A 17,634-nucleotide genomic window follows, 5' to 3' on the forward strand; every position below is an offset into this window, starting at 1 on the left:
TTCGTGGAACGGCTGTTATTCCTTTGGTCTGGACGAGCTAATATTTATCTTGTATAACTAAGTATTAAATTATTCTGAGTGAAATAATTTTCGTGTCTGAATTTTCTTTTTGACAGAATTCAGTTGTTTTTTATTAATTCTTCTTGTTCCTGTCTTGTTTTTCATTTGTTTTTTATAGAATAGTAACAGCTGCGATTAAATAAGACGTGTGTTAACATTTAGCTCGGAGTGTTCCGCATAGAGTTCTTAGAAAGGTGTTATGCGATCTAAACGCTCGATGCATTATAACATCTATATCGAGAGTGGATTTATCACATGTTAACCTTTAGATACGGATGGACGGGCTCGATCAATATGTATGACTTGTCTGCTCGCTGTCGTATGACATTAACGAATTTATTCCGCGTACCTAAGGACCGTGCTCCTGATCCATTATGCATGTTGATAGACTGAACTCTTCAGTAATCGCCTGTAATCGATAACGAACTGGATTTATGGTAGTTTAAAGGGATTATTTTGAACTGTCCAGATATTGATTTTCTTGACGATTTTTGTATAGATTTGTGTAAAATCAGATAGGTGTAGGTGATGATTAGACTTTTGTGTTTATAAAAAAAATACTGATCGATATTATCTTGCCAAGAAAAATGATTACATTAGTATACCTGTATATAGTATTGCCAATAAGTTAGGATCGTTTAACTTCGATAAATATTTATGTATTACATTAAGCGTGTCACTAATGTTCCCTAGCTAAATGGGACGTGTTAAATTCACCATGAAATGACTAGCATTTAAGCCCGCCAAGGCTGAGAAAACTTCTTAGCGGCCCTTACTATTTGCTAATTTTAATTACTTGATAGATATAAGTGACAGATTATGAACAGATAGCCGAATGGGATAGTAGACCACGCTACCTACGCTCGACGTATCGCGGTTTCGATACCCCCGTAGGACATATCAAAAATAACTTATTCTGAGCCTGGGTGTCTTTGCGCATGTGAGTTGAATATTTGCGATAAAAGAAATGATTGCCGTAGTGTCGGTTTTCTTAAAGAACTGAGAATAAAATAGTACGATGGTTAAAAATTACTTGTTGAAAAGAGTATTCTAGTATTGTCTTTTTAGTTACTTACCTTGTCTATAATGTCGGATGAAAATTATATAAAATTCAATTAAAAAACTGTGAATAGATAGATAGAAAGCTAAGTAAAATTCAGTTGTGTCTGTTGCAGCATTTTTATAATGAGATATTTTCGCATTTATAAGTTCACGTCAAATGGTAGGGGCACCAAATGAGACGTCGTTCCAGTACATTATTCAGGTATTAGGGCTTACAACATGGTAACAGAATTATTTTGTAAAAGTTAGTAGAAGTAACGAAGCAACATAACGAAGTAGCCAATTAATGGCAGATAAAAGCAAAAAATACGAAGAGATTTTCTTGAATATTATTTGAAGGATCATTACCCTGTACTTACATTACTTAAATATTGTTTCTACAGTTGAATTATGAAGTTTTCCCTAGGTTGATCTATCAAGCTGAACTTTCCAATCAAATTAATTTTGTATATGACTTGTTGCGCGAGCTTCTGAGTAAACAATTATCGTCGCTTCGAATGAAATACAGGATGATAGTCCTTGGGAGTTTAGGAAAACCCAAATGGAAAATTTAACTCTATAGGAGCTGATGACAAGGCTTAAAGCATTTGGTGTAAAACATTCGAGATAAGCCAAAGACAAGAAATTGTTCTAAAAAAAACGAAGGATAAGATTATTCGGTGCGTTTGTTTTAAAGTACGCATGTAGACTAAAAAAAAAATAAACTCCTAGATCTATTTAGTTTTTAACTAAGTTTCACTGTAACCAGCCAGTATATCACACTTTAAACCTACACTGCATTTAGCTAATGGTCTTTGCACATGGTCCTCACTTTGTTGCTCTCAGTCTCTACATTTTCCACTTAATGTATCTGATAAAGTAATGCGTTTAAAATCTCCGAGCTCGTCTTAATCAAACACATTTAAAACCTTTTTATTTCTGTAACGAAGCATTTAATCTTATTGAGCTTTCGTCCACCTGTCTCCCTCGCTCCTGAAAACTTTAAACAAAGAGTGAGGGAGAGAATTGTATTATATGAAGATTTATAATGAAGACATGCGATACCCTTCAGCTCACGTTTCCAGATTCAAAGGGTTAGTTAATTAAGTCTGAGATTCAATCAATGTTACACATGGCGAATGTTTTGTTGTGTGACGTCGGTACCACCTACGGCACTTGTATGTCATGAAATTGCGGCTATTTTGAAAGTTCGTCTGTGGGTGTAGTTTCAGCTGTAGGTATATCAATTGGTTGTGTAACTGTGAATCAGACTAGGAAAAGTTGAAGACTAATGTAGGTAGATTTAATAACTTCCTGGACTAGAAAAGGGTAGACGTATTTTTGTCTAGGTAGAGGATGGAGAATGAAAACAAAAATTTGTGACGGAAAATGTATAGGAAACTACTTCAACAACCTGTACATCGACGGGCGATCTTTTCCGATGAATATACTGAATATGATTCTTAATGTAGCTTTCTTTTGATAAGAACTTTCAAAATATTTTCAGTAAATTTATAGATTAACAATGTCACACCTTCACCAACTAAATATAATTTATATAGATTACCAACATCTGCGCTACCATCGTTTGCGCGTACCATCGAGTACTTAGGTAATTCATTTTAATGGAGTGTATTATTGTAAAAATACTATAACCTTTTTAATTTCGCAAACATAATCTTTCAAAAACACGTTTTAATTCAGTCCTTAATACAGTTAGAAGAAGGATCAATATTATTACTTCGTTTGATTAAATAAATCTTTACCTTCTACGAAAACGTATTCCATAATTCTATTTGGGATGCCCTGAAGATGTATTTTAAGGGCCTCCTTAAGATAGTACATTTATTATGATTGATAGCTCATAATTCCACGTAATATAAACATACAGAAGGCTCGTATAAGAGCGACTGTGAGCTGTGCTATGGGGTTTTAACGACCGGATAACAGTTTTGTAAGTGTCCCCCACTTTATACGCCGTTTATAGGTACGTTACCAGTTATTTATCCTTGCACTTAAAAATGAAAGATTCTATATTTGCGAAACAAAAAATAAACGTGTTGGAGATTTCTCTTTTTTTTTTAAAGACGACAAGATATGTACTTCAATTGTGATAATTTCAAATTTCCAGTTATTACGGTTCTTGGGATACAGCCTGGTGACAGAGGAACGGATAGACTGTGGGATGCAGTAATAGGGTTACGTTTTTATCAATTGGATGCGACACCCAAAAATATTTTGTGAAGTTCAAGTTTCTGTAGAATCACGTCTCAATCTCACAAACATTGGTTGCTAAAAATAATGTATTTATTAAAATATAAAGGGACACAAAAAAAATAAGTTTCAGAGTCATCAACATATTTTCATGTTCATAATTGAAAACGTAACATAATATACTTACGTAATATCAATGAAATGGTATATGCTAATTGTTAAATTAATTTTTGGTACTTCTGTTCTAGTTGCACAGTGGTCCTATACATAAGATACTGCTCGCATCAATTACACCGAGCATTGTAGAACATGTGGCTTATTTGAGATGACAAATTGCCTTTATCGCTGTAAGAGAATACGGCATAATAATACCGTCTCGGATTTTACTTTACAATGTATTGTGTCAGGTACATGACAGGATATAAATGTGTTTTAAAAGGATCTAGTGTAGTATTCTTAATCTTATGCTTAGCGTCACCTGTTCTAGTACTAAGATTTCTTTAAATAAGACAGTTGAGTGAGGAGTGGTTTAATACTACCACTGGTACTACTGCCGACTCTACCGCTTACTCTACCGGTGAAGCAAGGAAAAGGTAGAGCACCGTCTCCCTTTCATTTCTTTACGAATGTACTTACAAACAAAATGCTAGGAGAAATACTGACAACGAAGAAAACATTGAATTAACAAGTTGAAATGAGAGTTTTCATTCGTATTTCAATAATAATAATACGGCGCCAACGATCAGTAACAAATAACACTTACTTTAATGAGCGTAAGTTGAACAAGGGTCAACCCGTCGACTTGACTTTGCTAGCTACACCCAAACTTGACCTTGTCTAAGGTCAGGGGGCCTACCACCTTACACAACCTTTATCACATCGTAAAGAAATATGATTGCAGTTGTGCAAGCGAGACAGTACTACATGGTGTAGAGTGGCATCTCTTTTCGATAACTGTAATAATGTCACTGTTAAACATGGCGGTAAGCCCTCATGAAAAGTTATTGTGTACGCTTCAAGGCTGAATTTTATGTCAGACCGATATTCTGTCGTTAGACAAAGTGTTTTATGTCATAAATTTACGAGTTACTAGGTTATCATCCCCAATTAACAAGAATTTATTCATCAAAGTCAATTTTGCGGCTATTATCCCAAAAGTTTAGATCTTTTTAGTTTGTTTGGTGGAAAGGAAAATTTCACTTTGTTACTTGATACTTCAACAATCTGTGCCTAATAGCAAAGAGGAAGATAACGTTGTCTTTGTATTTTAGTAATGAAGTTAAATACTTCGGTCAGACTGTCAAGAATGAGATACAAATAGATTAGTGTCTCCCTTGCTGTTCTGCGACCAAATACTACTTTTGTCAAAGGTCAATCACTGACTGATATGATTAACGTTTAAAACATTACGAACTCCTTTTCTTCGTGAAGTATCTGTCAAAGTGGAAAAAACTTTAGCTACCCCGCTAATTCTTATATCGCTAATGACGCTATGAAGAAAAGTCGGTCGTTTTGTTGTATTGCTACAGCTGTGTTCGGCCAGTCTCCTCTAAACTTTGATTACAAACAATATAAATGTCTATACCCTAAAATGTATTAGAAAACTTTTTGATGCTTTGTTTGTCTTTCCATATTAAGTTTTAGTCTTGTCAGTTATGATCAATGGTCTTACTCTAGTTGTTGAAGTTGGTGTTTCATACTTACCTGATAGAGTGGACAGAACGAACCACCTCGTTTTTCCTGTTGATATAAATACTGGTGATCAGATTTTTTGGCTTGCATCAAAAAGTTTAACAAGTCTCCAGAATCCATTAGTATTGATGAAATATCACGGTGCGACTGAAGAAAACAAATAGAAAAAAACTGTAGGACTGCAATGACTAACCAAAAAAATCTTTGTCTCCAGATCTATGCTGATGAGGACATCAGCAGTCTAGATGGGAAGGAGGTGGTGAAGGATCGCGTGTACGACTCCCTGGAGAAGCTGCATGGGCTCACGGTGATGGAGGATGATAACATTGGTGATGATGAAGACATGCTGGACACGGGAGACGACGCGGAGAGCGGGGACTGGTACCCTGATTATGATAAGAGGGAACATGTGAGTATACTACTGGTTTATATGTGTGTTTAGTAAATAACATGGCGATGTCCACTGCACTGTAAACTAAAGAACAAATTGTAAATTTTGGCCTCATCGCGTAGCTTGGGCTTGTTTAGCTCATTTCATTATTTTTGATGGTAAAATATTCTGGTTTCAGTTTTATTTTGGTTCCCAGTTTAATATGCACAAAAGTGAAATTCTTTAGTCTAAAACACACATGTCTTACATTTCTCTGAATATAAAGTTTAAAATATATATATATACCTACCTACATCAGTTTTAGATTGTGTTTAATAAAACACAATCGAAAACTTGCGTTTAAAAAAATACCTAGGACCTTCTCGTTCTTAATTTCAAATAAAAATTAAACGTCACACTAAGTGTTACAGTGCAAGCAATACATCTAGTTACTATTAATACCTAGCTCGTATATCCCAGGTCGGGTCAAGGTCACGTGACACGCGCCACCTCACAATGCCTCGTTAGAATGGATTACGTAATAACTGACTGACTCTGCAAAAGTAGAGAGTGAACCGCGATGTATTAAAGAGAGAAATTGAACTGCGATTTATCAAAACAGGGGATAAATTACAGGAACGTGAATTTTAAGTGGTGATGATTCTGCCTGTAGTTTTATGTGTTGAGTAGGTGAATATGTAAAAACGTCATAATTTTGTTGTTGGATGATTCTACTGAAAAAATCTTGCTGTTTTCTGTGCATTGAAATGAACAACCTGTTTTTACTTTGTCTGTAATATCTATTTAGGAGGAAATACCGTCCAAAAATTCATCCACGGCGCCGATTTCATGCGTCAGGTCAATTTTCTCAATGACCGCCTTTCTGAAATGTATTCCTTGCAATATTTGAGATATGGACAGCATTCATAATACCACGACAAACAATATTGGGGAAAGTAAAGTAGTCCAAATAAATATTAACATTTTTTAAATGAATACGGACAATTCAATTTTATATTACTAAAAGTGTATCGAAATTTTATTTCGTGATTTTCTACTGATAGAAAGTGCTCGGTCCCAACGTTGAGGATTATGTGAAAATAGCAATCCTTTTTGTAACGGATCAGAGTGCTTTTAAATCGGCCAAGTTAAATTGGTTTATCTGAATGTTTAAGTAGGGTGCGGCGATACAGACGCAAAATATTTACATGTGTCTACGTTGATTTGAAAGCCTTTACTTAGTTACAAGTACTAAAATAAGAGATATTTAAATTCTTTTAAAATTACTCTTTTACCTAAGTTGCCAACTATCCCATCCCACTAATATTATAAAGGCGAAAGTTTGTGAGTGTGTATATTTGTTGTCCAAGTCAAAACGTCTGAACCGATTTTAATGGAATTTGTTATGGAGTTAGCTGACACCCTGGATTAACACATAAGCTACGATTTATTACAAGAAAATATTTTATTTCCTTACCACGCGGACGAAGTCGCGGGTACCAGCTAATTTTTCATATTCGCCAATAAAACTCTCCACAAAAAATGTCTAAGGAATATTCTCAACTAAACTCCGTCCCTAGAATGTCTTACGATGATCCCTTAGACAAAGATAAAATACTCTTTAAGCAACCCTTCACATCAAATATTTGACATAATCTATAAGCGTACGTTAGCTTCATCGCTTGCTCGTGCCTGGGAATTAATATGAAAATCGATACATGTTATAAGTCACTAAGAGTCTGAGGAAAGGCAGAGATCACCGCAAAATCAACCACAATTATGTACCACCTTTGTGAGAAACTTGTATTACGACCTTAAAATGCAATAATCTCGCTGTTGTGGGAGTGAAATGGCGTTATCCACGTAACAGCGGCTTGCGTTCACAATGTTCATAATCCTAGTTTAAACTCTCATAGTAAGAGCATAGATTATTGAATACATAATATTAAGGTATATAGAGGAAACATTGTACACAACATGTAAATAAGCGGTAGTTTCATGAATATTCGATGAGCCTCACGTCGGTTTAGCTTTATTTGTTTATTTTCGCCTTATTGGAAGCCAGTGGAAAAGCTATGTTATTATGAAAATGTTTCAGCTACTACAGACTGATTCACTTTTTACAGAAATTGTTTTATGTAGAGCCCTGATTAAACTTTTCTTTTACGTCGCCTTTTCAGAATATGTTTTTTTTATAGAAAATCTATTATTTCTTATTTTTATTACTATTTTGTGTGCATATTGGGTAGATCTGAGAACATGACAACATTTATTTTTCATACCACCTTTTTTTACGTTTACTGGGACTAGCTTTAAGGGATTTAAAATAATTTGTGGCATTCACGTAAAAATCTGTCATAAAATGTGTGGAGAAGCAAAATCACGAGAAAACCTGGATTCCTGAATATTAAAATCTGCAATCACATACCTGCAGTGAGCTAGCATGGTGATTAATGCTCAAACCTTCGTTATACGAGGGAGACCTGTGCTTGGCTATGTCGCGTCTATATACTAGTATATTGTAGAAAAATTACCTGAATTTCAGTAACAAACTAAATTGCACAGTAACGCTATATTCATAGTGATATACATTGTATAAAACGTACAAAAAACAAATCCACTCAATATAGCACATCTGACGGCATTAAAAAGTGCCACGAGTGTTTCAAGTGGTACTTTTGTGTCCATCGCTCCCGTCTCGTGTCCTCGCTTGAAGCCCCTTTCGGCAACCCAAACATTACAAGTAGCTACTTGTTGAACAATACTTATGTGACTTTTGTCTGAGTGTATGTTAATAGTTATTATGGAATTATTTATTGCGGTACAATGAGAAATTGTCTCAGATATGTGGGAGTTTGGCTCTGTGCGCGCATCTTATTATGAAAAGTGCGTTTTAGTCGATCGCAAAGGAAGTGTTATTTGTCGTTCAGTCTTACATCCTTTATGTGTATTGCAACATGCAAATGTTGCAATACACATATACTGACATAAAAAAAAAGGTTTTCCAAAGTTCAGCTATTAAACAGAATCAATTAAAAATGGGATGTTCTCACTCTTTTTAACTCTGCACAGAGCCAAACTTCAACATATCTGAAACAATTTCTTATTGTGTCATTATAAATATGCGGCCGGAACGTCTTTTATTCATAAAAATAGAAGCTTGTGTATTTTCAATTATTGTTTTTTCTGTATCTTAGATAGGTTATCTCATTTACATGTCTCTTTTTTCTTGCTAGAGTCAACTTCGCACTATAAAAAAAATATTATAAACATATACCTACCCTAAAATAGTACGTTACATTTTATTTCCACGTACTGAAGCAAGGTTAATAAAACACAACATATTTTCAGCAGCAAAAAACACAATCTCCATTTAAAACATTCAACAAAAGTTCACAAAAAATCAGTTCAATATAAACAGAGATACATTTGATATAAAATTCTTGGTATTTATTGTTTGAATCGCGAATCAAACAGCATCGGTCCTTGTTTTACCGGACTGCTATCAACGCTCGCACTTACCCCAAGGGCTTTCGTTCTTCGAGTCACTTGTGAAGAAACACAGAAGTTAAACTTCAAACAAATCATTTTATGTCTGATAAATACTAACACTCGTGTCTGAATTAGAGAATACCAATTTGGAAATTGAATGTTAGTCAATTTTATGTCGCTAATTCATCTTTGTATACTTCCCATTTCAATAAATATGTGTTTCAGTGTTCCCGAATACTTTAAGTTGTAAAATGCCATTTTAGACAAGTGTTATTTTTAAAAATGACGCTAGAATGTATGGAAATGTCATTTCGATAACACACACGACTTTCACCACTTATCTCTGTACATTCGAACATTTTATATTGACGTTTGTAGGAACGTCCCTTGGCTACAGAAGCTGAATACAAGTAGATTCCAAACAAAAGTTATATATAAAACAATAACAGTAACTAAAGACGAAGCACATGGAATCAATTGAAAAGAAAACGAGCATTTATTATTATCGTTAATTAAACTGGTTCTTCTGTTATATTTATGAAACCATTTCTTTTACGGTTTCGTACCTATTATTGTTTCCTTTGTTTTACTCTTATTTCATGAGAAAATACTGTCTGAAAATTGCAAAGATAAATCTTTAGAAAAGTCTTTAGAACTGGTTCTTACGTTTGTATTTACTTTTATTATCTAATGTCAAACTTGAGTAATGAAAGTGCTACGAGTACATTAAAAATCGTAAAAAATGTTTCTAATATATGTAGGTGTAGTTAACAAGCAGAAACGCTATTTAGACTGTCAATCCATGGAAATATTACTATTGAATTCTTTCATCCAGCTATCTTTAATTAATTGTACGTATTTTGAAAATTTCACTTTGCTTATAGAATCGAAATCAAAATCATTTTAATTGATTGGCTACAGCAGCTCGCGTCGGCCATCTTTCACAGATGCAGTCTAATTTTTCACAAGGAAGCTCGCAACAAAATATTCTTTTCACCACATTTACTTTATCAGTTTCAAAAATTTTCTCCTCTCACCATTTCTACAATTTAATCATCTTTTTTCTCCAGATTGGCACGACGAACATGGTGCACCTTCGACCTGAGGACTTCGTGGACAGCGACCTCTCGTTCAGGTCCGACAGCGAGAGGTCCGTGCTGTCCAACATCCGGGAGATCAGGAGACGGCTCAACGAGAACCCTGAGGATCCTGACTTGCCTGGTGAGAGACTATTCTTGAAGACTATTATCTATTTCTTGAATAAAAGGTAGGGAGAATAGTGGTTTCTTAGGTTTACGCGAATATTAAACATTAAACAAAACTACGTTTATGGATTTTATCACGGTTTAATTTTAGATTTTTGTTCCCGACGTTTCGACACCTTTAAGCCGATAAAATCCGTAAAAGTAGTTTTATTTCAATGTAGAAAGTATAATTAATTTGGTATAATGTTCTACAAAACTATTAGCAGAATGTCTGTTGGATCCTAATAATTTTAGGTACAATTTTAAGAAAGATGTTTTTATTCATAGACTCACAATACTTACGATATTTTCTTTAATAAGTATTTCTTGGGTGTCGTCAATATTCATTTTTTTTAAAAGGATGGTTATTGAAATGTGACATATTACGTCATTAGTTTTTCTAACGTACTGCTTACGGAGAACAAGAACTTTACTGTTTGTTACTTAGAAAGAAGTTCCTACGCATGACAAGTTTATTTTGAGAAATTATTTACTTGGGTAACCTATTTAGTATATGGATTATGCTCATTCTGAAACAAAAAGGGATTTATGAATTAAATGCTAAGTACACAAAGGCCAAATATCTAGCTAAAATATTAACCAAAAACAGAAGACAAAAATGATTTAAAATACCAAGAAGTAAGTATATTTAATACTTACGATAAAAATAACACTAAAGACCTACATCACAGGAAAACTCAGTATTTCAAAGCTTACGAAGTTCGTGGAAAATTCACAACTTTCCTTCAAACAGAATTACGGAGTTGCCATGGTGATAAAGCGGTTTACCTCTTGTTGATGGGGTACCGTATGGGAGAGCAAACATAACCTTATTACGGAGGCTCTGCTGTCTGTCCGTCGTCCGTCACCAGACTCTATCTCATGAACCATGTTAGTTAGATCGTTGAAATTTTCTCAGATTATGTATTGCTGATGCCACTAGAAGAACCAGTATTAAAAATTAAGATAAGTGATAAGCAACAGCTGTTATGGTCTTAAATTTGTAAGTGGGTGAACCAAAAACTGCTTTAAGACCGTAACAACTGCTTTTTAGCCTTGATTTTTAGGATCAAACGATTTGTTTTTCTTAAGCCTAATTATTCGGAACCCCAGTGTCGCTAGTCCGACTCGCACTTGACCGGTTTTTTACCTATACGAAGTCTGCGTCGTTCGCAGAAAGATTTACACGGTCTGAGAGGTTCAAATAAAAACAGAATTTATAAGAATTCTTTTTTTATTTTAAATTTAATTTTTATATTTAATACCTTCATACATTGTGGAGTGTAGACAAACTCATTCGTATTATTAATAAAAAAAATTAAGTTATAATCTTGGTGTCTCAATTTGTAAAAAAAAACTCAAATAAAAAAAATAATGCGAATTAAATTATATTAAAAACAAAAATAAGATTACCAAATATCAAAGAATACCATTGACATCTCTCAGTCATTTATTTACTAAAAGACACACCAAGATTGTATGCCTATTTAACTACCTAACCAATGACGTATAAGTACGTACTTTGATCGTCTTAACTATTCATCTGTATGTCATTATTTTCTTTTGATTAAAGATAGAAAGCTTTCACAAATTACAGGGAAAAAGTAGCCAGAGGCTTTGGCTCAATGTAGACGGGATTAAATAATATTCAAATATCTCGTAATGAAATGAAACGTACTTTATTGTAATGAAATTACTTTGAGTTTTAGATATGATGATGGTTATGATGTTGGTTATAGCAAAAACATTGCCCTACTTTAATAAAGTCAGATAAAAGCATTAGCACACAAGGTGTCAGTTGCCTCCATGCTAAGCTTCATCGAAATCGGTTCAGGTGTTTGGGAGTGAAGAAGTCTTAGTAAAGAAGAACATTCTCATACTTTCACAATCACAACATTCGGAGATAGAAAACATATAATATAATACGATTATAGTTCTTAAATCACTGTTAAATTATTTGGTCCTATAAACTGTATTTCATAATGGGTTAAATTTACTGAATAAATAAAGGTTAGTTAAGGTTTGGCATCTGAACTATTTACTGGACTTAAACGATATCTTTAGGGGTAGTAAAAGTTGTAATAAATTCTCAAGTTTTGCTCACTGCTTCTAAGAATTTTAAAGAGACTTGAAGTTTCCGAGAAGTGCTGTATTTAAAGGCGAAGCCCTAGGCTTTGAGGATTTTATTCCCCTTCAAAGACTCTTTTGTTCTTTAGGTATTATCGAAAAGTTAAAAGAGAAATTACGGTATGGCAAAATAAATGTTTCTGGGAGTTATCGATAATAGATTTCCTTTTTTCTTGACTCTCGTATACATGGTCAAATTTCCAATAGAGCTTTAGTGCTCGCTTATCAGAAAACTTTAGTGATAGTTAAGTTTGTTCAGGGCCTTCTCATTCTATTCTCAAGAGATAGTTACGACTAAAAGTTTGAAGGAAGATATGGTACCTGTTAAAACTTACTTTTAATAATGACTAAAATGTGAACGTCAAGAGAAACCTGAAAAATGCAAAAAGTTTGGTCCTTTTGCGCTTTAAAGGAGCACTTACTCTGTGATTTTTTTTTATAAACAATTATAATTTTAGCAGTTCCCCTTATTTGGGTCTTTCTAAATAGTCTTACTATCAAAAAATGTATGACATCTTATTAGCCCACTTCATATTATCCATTCAATCTCTTCAGAGCTACAGCCGCTGCCGACATCGACACCTCGCGCGGATCCCCCAACTCCTCCAGCCGAGGAGATGACGCGTGACAAGCGCAGCGTGTTCCCGCCCTCCACAGACATTGTGGACGAGTTCGCAGCGCCCAGGGTCGTCGGGAAAACTGATGACAGGTAATTAAAAAGCTCAACAAAACTTTTATGCAGAGAAAATTCAAGGACCTGGATAATAGTAAGATTGTTGTCGTGGGAAAGAGATGGCACGCAACGAATAGCGATGTCTCTCTTCATCTTGTCGTATTACGTCCCCTGTACATCGTAGGACCAATGTCGTATCTGCGTGGCTGAGCGCTGGTCCGGAAAAATATAATTGCTATTGATCGATACGCTGAAAAGAATGCCCGGTTGTTCAATCTGTAGGTATGGCAAATGAAATTCATCAAAATGTTTAACTGTTATGACTTTATACCATGTATATTCGAATAAAGAACTAGGAGGACTCGGGGAAAATGATACTGTAAAGTTTAAAATTCGAAGCACATCAGTTAATGAAGCTATTTAACGATAAAAAATATAAATATGATTACACGAAAACAGCCAGTAACCATCCCAATAAAAAAAACAGTCTGAACTCTGACTATCAAAATATCCCTACGTTCATCTTTATTTATATCGGTTAAGCTAAAAACCCTCACTAACCATGCGCTCTGCATCTGTTCTCTAATGATCTAATCGTTAAAACTAATTAAACAACTTAAGGAGTTAGTAGAAACGTTACGCTGACCGCAAATACCAACATACATAGGTTAGCATGTTTATATATGGATATGGAGCGATCAAACCCTAAACACACCACTAACAGTAACACTATTGCAATGGAGGAAAAGAGACGACGCTCTACGTATAGTCATGCTATCTCTCTTATACAAAAAAAAAACTTTAAGATGTGGTAGGCTTCTGCCCTTCTGGGAATGCGACCGCGACACTCGGGTTTCATCAAGAATTATTCATGGATTAATAATGTTTATTGCTATTTTTATTACACGTTTTCGCAGCTGTGGAAAAAGTTGAATAAGATATCTAAGTATCTATTGCCGCATCGTTTACGACTGGATTTCTTGAAGGGATCTTGGATTTCTCTCCGGGAATCATAAAATTGCTATTAAATGTTTAATGTTGGAGGGTATTATTTGTTTTATCTGCTTCTTCGAATCTCAGCTGGTTTTAGATCAAGTTTTGACAACTTACCTCTATCATACTTGTTAATCACAAAAAAAGTAATTTCATTTAACTTTCCTCTCTCTAAGTTCATTTGAAGCTTACCTTCGGCTATTGGAAAGAGTTACTGCTTTCATAAATACTCTTTAATGCCGACCCTAAGTGAGGACTAACGGTCAAAGGCTGTAGTTTTATTGTCAGTAAAATTACAGTTCCGAAGTTTTCCCTGATAAGCTTTTCATTGTCAAAAGTTTTAAGCGATTTTCAAATTTTTGATTGAACTAATTTAATAAAGATTATACTCATTTATGACATCACTGTGATAATGAGCTAATAGGATTTTTTTATTTATTTCCTCTGGTACAATAATCGAAGCATAAGGACCAATAAAATTATGAGGGTCCTTTGTCCCGAAACTCAAGAGTCTTTAGCTGCTAATTCATGTTGCTATTAGTACAAGTATATAATAAGTAAATATGGCATCGTATTATCTCGTATAGAGTTACTGAAACCGAGTATATTATGTTAGTAACCTAATTACCGCGTGAAGCACCCTGTTGCTGATACATCGCAAATATTTGCCACTCCGAGGTCACCCTCTAGTGTGCTTCGTGTAAACGTTCGGATATATAGGAGATAAGTTTGGAAATCCACACTAGTAGTGGATATCGAAGTAAAACAGTATTTGTTTTTATTATGTCTTGTATATTAAACCATGTGTTGTACCTATGCCCCTGTTTTTATAGCCCCTGTAAGCTATAATATTGCAATTCATATTTCGATGGTAAAAACAAATGCTTAGTTCTAATTATAAATGTTCTTGACGTAATACATGACTCTTCACAAAAATAACAAAATTAAATTGAAGATTGGTATTTGAAATTTAAAAAACCTTTACTTGATACCTCTACCTAATCGAATAAAAAAGAAAAAAATAACAAAGAGCGTTAACCAAATCCTTAATATTGATGCTAAGGCACGGAGAATTCTCAAGAAGCTAACAATGTCTCGCAGCGATCTAACAGCAAACAATGTAAGCAAACTTATTATGGAGCAATATCGTTCGGCACGTGTGGCACCAGCTTGATGGCTGTTACAATGCTTCATGAAGACAGAACGAACCGGTACGTACTTTTAGGCTAGACTGTACATCCATCAAAAGACGTCCTGTATGGATGAACAGCCAATTGCTTCTTAGATATATCGAAATTAATGTTTAAAGTTGTAGTCTTAATATGTATGTCGATAAAGTTTATTTATACACGTAGATCTTGATGAGTTGGTTTTAAAAGATCTTTTCTTTCACCCAGCAAAATTGCTTAGACATTTTAACGTTTTCTTTGTTTTGCAATCATCATCATCATCTTCAGTCCATATTCGTCCACTGCTGGACATTCGTTTTGAGTTTACGCGAAATTCCTTTACTCGATATTTTCGACTTTATCTTCCAAAGTGTCTGCCCAGCAGCTTTATAAGTTTGTCCATGTACCCTCATGAGTTCGTGTGTAGTAGTGCTTACGAGACACATCATTGTATATCGAAGACAGGCGCTGTTCGCCCTGGGCACTTCGACAACGTTACTGTAATGACTCTAGATACAGGATTCCAAAATTTCATTCTTATGAAGAACTACCGGCAAAAACTGCAACGCAATATGCATATTTTACGTCAAAATATGGTACATTTTCTATAAATTCTGTACTCACCATATGTTTAACATACGAGAAAACTTTCCATTAGACTGGCCAAGCATGACAACCATAATTAATTCATCGCCGTCCATTTCGTCCTATTAATACTGGATATATTCAAATGGCGGCTAATTAAGCTTTAGTGTCAGTCACTGGAATACCGTATAAGCTTCAAGTTTTCACGAAGTTTGATTGTAGTCTGGAAAGTTCGTTAATTAGCAATTGTGGTACAATGTTGCTGATTTAATTAGGAATGGAAAACGGTTTAAATGTTGAAGCCGTTGTAGATTGCCTGAATCTAATATCTCGATTTTGGGATGTTTCTGTCTATTTTGTTGTCAGAAATTAAATTAAATCTTTTGGTCCATCTTGCTTGCTGTCTTTGTGTATGTGGCCTGAATGTTTGTGAGATTCATCATGGCACATGGATAAAATTCATTAATGCAGGAGTCCTTTCAGAAATAAATAATTTTAAAGGGTGCCCAGTGCTCAGAATGTAAAAAAAATACGTTACATAAATATTGCGATTATTTTTTATACTATGACCTTCTTTAATCGTTTTGTCAGTTAAAGTCGTTAGGCACCAGCCCAATCTAGATAAATGCTGAGTTAGATATAAATCTTGATGCCAAGACTAAGTAGGACAAATTAATGAGGTCTTAATGAGAACTTTTTAATGAGGTTACGTAACTGTGCCATTTATTGAGGGTACTAGATTACGTCTGACATATTTTAATTTCGCACGCCCGGAATTTAATATGTAATGCGTCTTATATTAAAATATGTTACTACATATAAAAATTTTAAAATGGATTTTAGAGCTGGATCTTTTTGAAACTTTTCCTCGTCCACAGAACGGAAAGACATAACATTTTTGTGATACAGGCCAAGCAGAAACCTTATCGTAAAAATAACAAAGTATCCAAGTTGATAACAGTGTTGAGACCGTTTTCATATTCTCATAAGGACGTATACAGCCTGCATGACCCGCTGCACACATCAAATACTCCCAATCCCCTAGAGAGCTACCGGCCAACCACTGAAAATGGGTCAAAGCAAGTCAAATACTCTCCGTTTTCAGACAAAACACAAGTGTGAAATTGATGACATCTGGAAACAAAATTGAAAGGTTCATTCTGTCCAAAGAGTTCTTAATGTTTTTAAACTCTTTCTAGTCTTAACAATAAACTTAGGTAATTAAATCTTGAAGCTTAGTCCTGACTACGTTTTCAGTAAGTTCTAATTAAAAGCTTACTTTAATCACAGAGCTGGCGAGACTCATTATAATATATTATTAAAGACTGCCATCGTATATGCCCTTTTACATTAGATCCAAAGCCAGTAAGCGCCCGCGACGTTAAAGTAATTAAAACTTAAGTCCTTGGGTTTTTTACCCTAAGAGGGATTTTAATTAAAGTGTTGATGTAAAGTTTAGCGTTGAAGTAAGCTGGGTACGGTTCGAGTTTAAGGAGGGCGTAACGTTGCAATGTTACCAAGTCAAAGATAAACTTGAGCTACGAAAATATTAACAAGAAACTGTTGATTGAAAGGCCATTGAATATCTCATACTAGAACTAAGCTAGACATAGAGTAGATGATTCATCCTAGTAATATTATAAACGAAAATTTTTGTATGTATGGATGCATTGATGGTATGGATGTATGTTCCTCATTCTCGCAAAAACCATCGGGCGTATTGAGACAAAACTTGGGACACAGATAGTTTAAAACTAGAATTAACAAATAAGATTCCGAGGGATCATTTTCTACTTGTAACACGCGGGTGACCGGGTAACAGCTAGTATGTCATAAATTAAGCAACAAGCAAGCTCAGTTCCAAATTATTTCGAAGGCGTCAAATTTGGTTTACCAACGTCCTTCACGATCCTTGCCCTTGCTTTCTTCAGTGACGTCATTGTCAAAAATAATATATTCTCTGAAAACTTATTT

The 17,634-nt window shown here is 34.6% G+C and overlaps 1 protein-coding gene across 2 annotated transcripts in view; it reads left to right on the plus strand.

The window, feature by feature from the left end:
- LOC113501647 (protein eiger-like) overlaps positions 1 to 17,634 on the plus strand; it is a 58,380-nt gene that overhangs the window by 29,389 nt on the left and 11,357 nt on the right. For both annotated transcript variants that reach the window (XM_026882824.1, XM_026882823.1), the window contains exons 2-4: positions 5,222 to 5,416; positions 9,940 to 10,090; positions 12,796 to 12,949. In XM_026882824.1, the coding sequence (XP_026738625.1) occupies positions 5,222 to 5,416; positions 9,940 to 10,090; positions 12,796 to 12,949 (500 nt within the window). The remainder of the gene's footprint in view (positions 1 to 5,221; positions 5,417 to 9,939; positions 10,091 to 12,795; positions 12,950 to 17,634) is intronic.

The sequence above is a fragment of the Trichoplusia ni genome, chromosome 16 (genome assembly GCF_003590095.1).
Source record: "Trichoplusia ni isolate ovarian cell line Hi5 chromosome 16, tn1, whole genome shotgun sequence".
NCBI lineage: Eukaryota > Metazoa > Arthropoda > Insecta > Lepidoptera > Noctuidae > Trichoplusia > Trichoplusia ni.